Source organism: Hippoglossus hippoglossus, chromosome 12 (assembly GCF_009819705.1).
Source record: "Hippoglossus hippoglossus isolate fHipHip1 chromosome 12, fHipHip1.pri, whole genome shotgun sequence".
NCBI lineage: Eukaryota > Metazoa > Chordata > Actinopteri > Pleuronectiformes > Pleuronectidae > Hippoglossus > Hippoglossus hippoglossus.
The window spans coordinates 12,019,959-12,026,104 of NC_047162.1; the positions used below are offsets into that span (position 1 = coordinate 12,019,959).

Here is a 6,146-nt window from a genome sequence, read left to right on the forward strand (position 1 = left end):
TTTTTGGCAAGCCATAGATCTCATTTTATTAAGATCTATCTTTTTTCCACCGGTCGATCTCGGCTTTATAATAAGATGTGAGTCCGTCCTGAGCTAAAACACATTGGACTGGTTCCTCGATAAATGATGCAAGTTGAAAGCACTAATTTTGTTACAGTGAATTACGTCGGGGGAGACGGATGGCCACCGCTTGAGGCTGAAGACACGGAATACTTAAAAATACAAATAAAACGTAGCAGCCCTCCTTAAGATATTACGCTTGTGCATTAAAATTACATTTATTCCTGATAAATCCATGAGGAAACTGCTGGTCGCATTATTTAGAAGTGGCCTTGCAACTCCCCATCTACTGAATTGCTAATCTTAAACTGGTGCGCCTGCATGCACCTTTTATGTTGCTTCATTTGTCCCGCCAAATTGGATGCTATAGCTGTAATGCAGTTTAGATCACCACGGACATAAAAATGCACGCCCACTTTAAGTAGCCTATTACCAAACAAATAACCTTGGTGGCGTCGATAGCGGCATCAGATGCAGTGTTGTGAATAATGCTGCAATATTCAATTGATGACTACATTGCAGATACATATTTCAGAGGGAAAAGGTCAGTGGCTTTGTCATTGAGGCTGGGCTGTAAATGATTTCCTGCCTTTAGCCCATTGTGTCCCCGGCTTCGCTCGGAGCTTTTCCGCCCTATCTATCAGTCAGGACAGGCCAGGCCACTCTTCTGATAAACCTACAGGATTACAGACATGCTCGCCTCGCTCTCGCTCAGAGACGATTAGCTCAGGCCCGGGCTCCTCTGGGAGAGGAACCAGAGCCACTGTGGCCTCTGGGACACTCTTCAGATAAGTAAGACTGGGCAGAGGAAGAGGTTGGTCGATTTGAGGGATTAGGAGACATGAAAAAGAGAAGGGATTTTCCCCACTGCTGATGTTTGTGTGGGGAGGGAAAAACATTTCTGTCAGCAGTCGGCCTTGGAAACATGTTCATGTTGAGGACTAAAAAGAGATTTTCACAAACCGGCTCTTACAGATGAACAAACATCAACAAAAACTGTTTTTTAAAGAGCCATTTAAAATCCAATTTGACTGAGACTGAAACTAGATTTGTGTTGCAGATTGTTTGATTTGGGGTTTTATCCGTAACAGCTTCAAATCTTTGATGCAGCAGCTGCACCACTAATGTGATTAAAAGAGAAAACTAAGACAAGCAAACATCGCCACCTAGAGTACATGTATTGAACTGAATGTAGGTGTGAGTTCACTGGTTCAATTTAACATTTACTTGATACTTATTTTTGAGTATTCCTACATCAAATTTGTATAATCCTAAATAGGTATAAATTCTTAATAAATGCGTACATGCCATGTTTTTTCCTAAAATGAGAAAAAAGATATTTAGATGTAAAATGTTGACGTAAAAAGAATTAAGTTTAATTTATACATAAATAGGAAACAAAACAACACACAGCATGAACACCAACACAAACTTGAAAGAAGCAAAAGTTCAAAAGAATAAACTAATTCCCTCTTTAAAACTGAATTACTGGCAAATTAATTAATTAATTCGGGGCTTCTTCTGAAAACACTTGTATTTGTTCAGTGACACCATGAGTGAACTGCTCCCAGGTTAATAGCGGAGGTGACTTCCCCCCCCCAGGGCTCAGGACACAGTGAACACCACAAACAAACAGAAAGGTTTTTGCAGAGATAACAGTGTTTACAGTGAAATAGTCTTCTCTCAATGGAACAGGTGAAGGCCAACACTCAACACACACACAAAGCAACCGCCCACACAACAACACGATCCTTCATAAAGTGTGAGAGCTGCACCGCTGCGATAACAATCTTGCTATTACTTGAAATCATATACAAGCAAAAAAATACATAACCTTCAGCTTGAATCCAAGGATTTTGCAGTATTAATATGTTTTAAGCTATAATTAATGTAATAAATACCAAACTGAATGAAAAAATTACAACAACACAAATAAAGTCACCTCGTCTGACAGCTGGGAGAGGGCTGACAGACGAGACGGTGATTCAGGACGCTCCTCCAGGTCCCAGTCACGTCAAACGGTGTAGTCCAGCTCTGCGTTTAGATTTGTGAACATCTCGTAGATGGCGTCTACAGTGGCGGTGTAATTAACCAGGAAGTGATGCACGTTTGCCAGACAGTCCTCCTCTTTCACTTCCTCTCCCTTTGACAGCGCCTTGAGGAAGTTGGATTTGTAGGGAGCTGCGTATAACGCCGTCTATAATGGACAAAAAAACAACAAAATTAGAAATGGGTTTGAATAAATATGCTCAAGACTGAGTTCTTCATCTCTCGCCCTAACCTGGGTGTCATGTTCAATCACCAACCATCCTCCTCTGACCATCTTGTGTCGATCATCCAGTTCTTTGCACGATAACAACATGAGAGAAACCCAGCCTCTCCTGCCTCAGAATACCACCCAGCTCTTGATACAGGCCCCTATCTTCTCCCGCCTCCTCTAATTCAATGCCCCTCCAACAGTTCTCCTTTCACGCGCGGCAGAACCCTCACAGATGACGGCTCTGCTTTTCCATCAACCTTAAAGGGCACATGTCACTCCGCTGCACATCGACCTCCACTGGCTAAACGGTGGCCGCCCGAATCAAATTCAAGTCTCTAATGCTCGCCTGCAGAGCGACCTCTGGGTCTGAACCCATCTACTTGAACTCAATCACACAGGCTTATGCTCCTTCTTGGCCACTGCGTCCCTCCAATGAACGCCGTCTGGCGTCGCCGTCCCTGCACACGAGGAACTCACAGTCCAGACTGTTCTCACTTGGTGCTTCCTTGATGGTGAGCAAACGCTATAAGAGCAGGGCCGTCTCTCTTTATCTTGAATTATCTCTGAAAGGCTCATATCGTCCAGGGGCCCCTCTTCCCCTAGCAGCGTTATTATGTAACTTTGCCAGATGTCCTTGCACTTTGTCGTCTTGGCCAGATTTATTACTTAGTTCTCACTCCGAGGTCTCCTGCTGTACTGAAGCTCGGTTGTAGGCATTCACTTCTAAGTCAGAAAAGCACCGGCTGCCAGTAAATACACGTAAATAAATAATCTCACAATACACTGTGTGAAAGAAAAACAATAAAAATATACTAAAATGAGGAGAAAAGAGATAAAAAATAAAAATTTTCATTATATTACTATAACTGGTTAAAAAACAGTTAACACTTAAAAAGAACATTTTCCTCACACTGAAAATCTTTTGCACGATCCAGCCGTGGTATCTCTTCAGTGCCTGCTCGTAGGCTTTGGTGATATTGATCCGTATCAGGTTGGGGTTGTTCTCATCTCTCTCTCCGTCCACCAAACTCTGCAGCAGGATCTGAATGAAACGGAGACCCCTGCAGGAGAGACCTGGTATTTCTTAGAAAATGAGCCCGCGATAGCAGAAGGTTCAACTCACAGTGTGTCATAACGTTGAGTTTAGGGAGCGCTCACCTTTTCAGCCACATCAGAGCTAACGTTGCTCCAACTTTGGGCCATTCTGCTCCATGGGCTTCACGCTCTACCTCCAGGATGTCCTGCAGGGTGACGTACTTCGCAGGATCCTTGAGGTAGACGGCTCGAATTTTCTGAAAGTGCACATATATCACAAAATAATGACTTTTACTCCAAATAACAACTTAGTATCTCAAAATAATGACAAGAATTCAAAAATAATGACTTGTTATAATGACTTAGTTTCCCCAAATCAAAATCATGAGCTAGTATTTCAGGAAAATGACTCACTAGCTCCAAATAATAACTTAGTACCTACATGTACTAAGTTAGTTACTCAGAATAATGTTCTACTAACTCAAAAATAATGACTTTTACTGAAAATGATCTCTTACCAACTCAAAAATAATGCCAAGATCTCAAAATAATGACTTTTAATCAAAATTGAGACTAAGTTTCTCAAAATAATGAGCTAGTATGTCAGGAAAATGACTCACTAGCTCATAATAATGAATTAGTACCTAAATGTGATAAGTTAGTAACTCAGAATAATGTGTCTTACTGACTCAAAAATAATGACAAGATCTCAAAACAATGACTTTTAATCAAAATTAAGACTTTTAAAAACATGAAAAACATGAGTTAGTTTTTCAGGGAAATGACTCACTAGCTCAAAATAACGAATTACTAACTCATAGTTTGGATTTATCACCTAATAGGAGCTCCAGCATTTGAACCCCAGCTCCCATTTAAGTTCCCCACTATGAAAACACACCAGTGCAGCAGCAGAGGCCAGAAACTGAAAGGGCTTCCAGGCAGATGTGTATCTCACCGTTATATTTCCATTAATGTCAGATTTGATGACTGAAAACACTGTTGATCCCAAACAGTCTGAAAGAGAGAGAGAGAGAGATCAGTGAAATGTGAATGACTCGTCCGCGGCTCTCACGTGGGGAGGATGCATACAAATAGGAAGGAGGAGAAAATGAATGTTTCAGTGTTCAACGAGTCCACAAAGAGTTTCTCTATCTGCTGAAACCGAGACCCCACGGTGCGGTTCTCCAGCAAATAGCCACGTCCCGCTCCGCTCTTTGCCTCAGAAGAATCATGTGTGAGCGTGGACATGTCATGAGGAACAGAGTATGAACCGTGACAGCGTCAGTGGAAGTGACTTTATGTTGCTTTGATCGACTTCAGCTAAAAGGTTTTCTACTCACCGAAGAAATGCGGGAGGTGGGAAACGGCCTCCAGGAACAACTTGGTGTCCACGGACTTGTCAGGGGGCAGCTCCTTGAACTGGTTGTCCAGTAAAAGCGACATGATCCCGGGTGCGAGGCAGCGGCAGCGGCAGCGGCGGTGGTGGTGGTGGTGAGGCGGTAGCTCTCGGGCTGGAAAGAACCCGGAACTGAGCTCTTGTCAGATGGGTGGGGGAGCAACACCAGCCCCAGACCATCCTCCAACAGGTGGAGAATTCAACACGTCGGTGTGAAGGGAACACACACTACACACAACACAAAAACACCACAACGAGCTGAGGTACGAGTTATACTTTATTATAGCTAAGGCAGGGAGTGTTTTCAACCACAGGGACAGTGGCAGACTACAGGGAATTCAATGTCAGGGCTGGAACCAGGAGTGGAGAGCAACTGAATACTGAACACTTCACAATTCATCTACCGTCTAAAAAACTACGTTGTTAAGTTATTAGAGTTAATGTTGTCAAGACCCAGTTAGTTTGTGTTTGTTCTGATTAATGATTCAAAGTAAAAAAAACAGCTGACTTTGCAAACTGAAAGTAAAACATTCCTCCTCTTACAAATGACATTTTGAATATAGAGCAATGAAATAATCATCATTTAATTACCTCCATTGGCTTTAAATGGCCACTAGCTTCACTGGCAGTAAGATGTTACACTATTCTTGATCCACATTTACATCAGCTTCACATTTCATCCTGTTAGTTATGGCCACAGTTCATCAAACGTCACACGGTCTTGCTTTTAAATTCTCCTATGACGTTTTAAAGTTTATTAAAATGAAAATAACACTGGTTGCATCACTTTAAAAAAAGAAAAGGAAAGCGAAAATGACTTGTGCTTAATGATAAAACACATCTCTCATCACAGGACATACAAGAAAAAAAAAAAAGAACAGGAAGAAAATAAATATCTTTTTCAAAACGTACAAAAAAATACATCTGTTAGGATTCTCAGTCATCGTGGCACGGTATCGTCAGGAGTTGTACATGCAGATGTACACGCGAACAAATACTGGAGATATTTGGAAAAATAATTACTAAAAACTGTGAGCTGCTGCTGAAAGCTCATGAAAAGCTCGTACCTCGAGGACCTCGAGTACAGAAAGAGAAGGATCACTTAATACTTTTGTAATTAACAGACATTATTAAAAGGAGCCATTTGAAAGAAACGCCGCAAATACAGCATCACCATTTAATCTTTTACTCGTGTGAAGCCTAAAGCAAATATTAACTCTTATTGTCTCTGTACGGATTAAAACCTCATGTATTGTGTATGTTAGCCAAAGCTCGTGGTTAAACCTGCTGAACAGTAAACAGTGGGTTGGCTTTCGCAATAACAAAACGTACAAACAAAACGCTCCTTTAATGATATATTCTGTACTTTGAACCTCTTTTTTCTTCTCCATGCAG

General features: G+C 41.6%; 1 protein-coding gene across 1 annotated transcript; it reads right to left on the minus strand.

Moving 5' to 3' along the window:
* Window positions 1-1,414: 1,414 nt before the first annotated feature.
* On the minus strand, window positions 1,415-4,990 carry LOC117771738 (glycolipid transfer protein-like). The gene is made up of 5 exons (XM_034602458.1): window positions 4,696-4,990; window positions 4,311-4,369; window positions 3,479-3,612; window positions 3,231-3,381; window positions 1,415-2,257 (listed from the first exon to the last, which is right to left on the minus strand). Exons 1-5 carry the CDS (start codon window positions 4,796-4,798, stop codon window positions 2,075-2,077), a joined length of 630 nt encoding a protein of 209 aa, XP_034458349.1. The 5' UTR covers window positions 4,799-4,990; the 3' UTR covers window positions 1,415-2,074.
* Window positions 4,991-6,146: the final 1,156 nt, after the last annotated feature.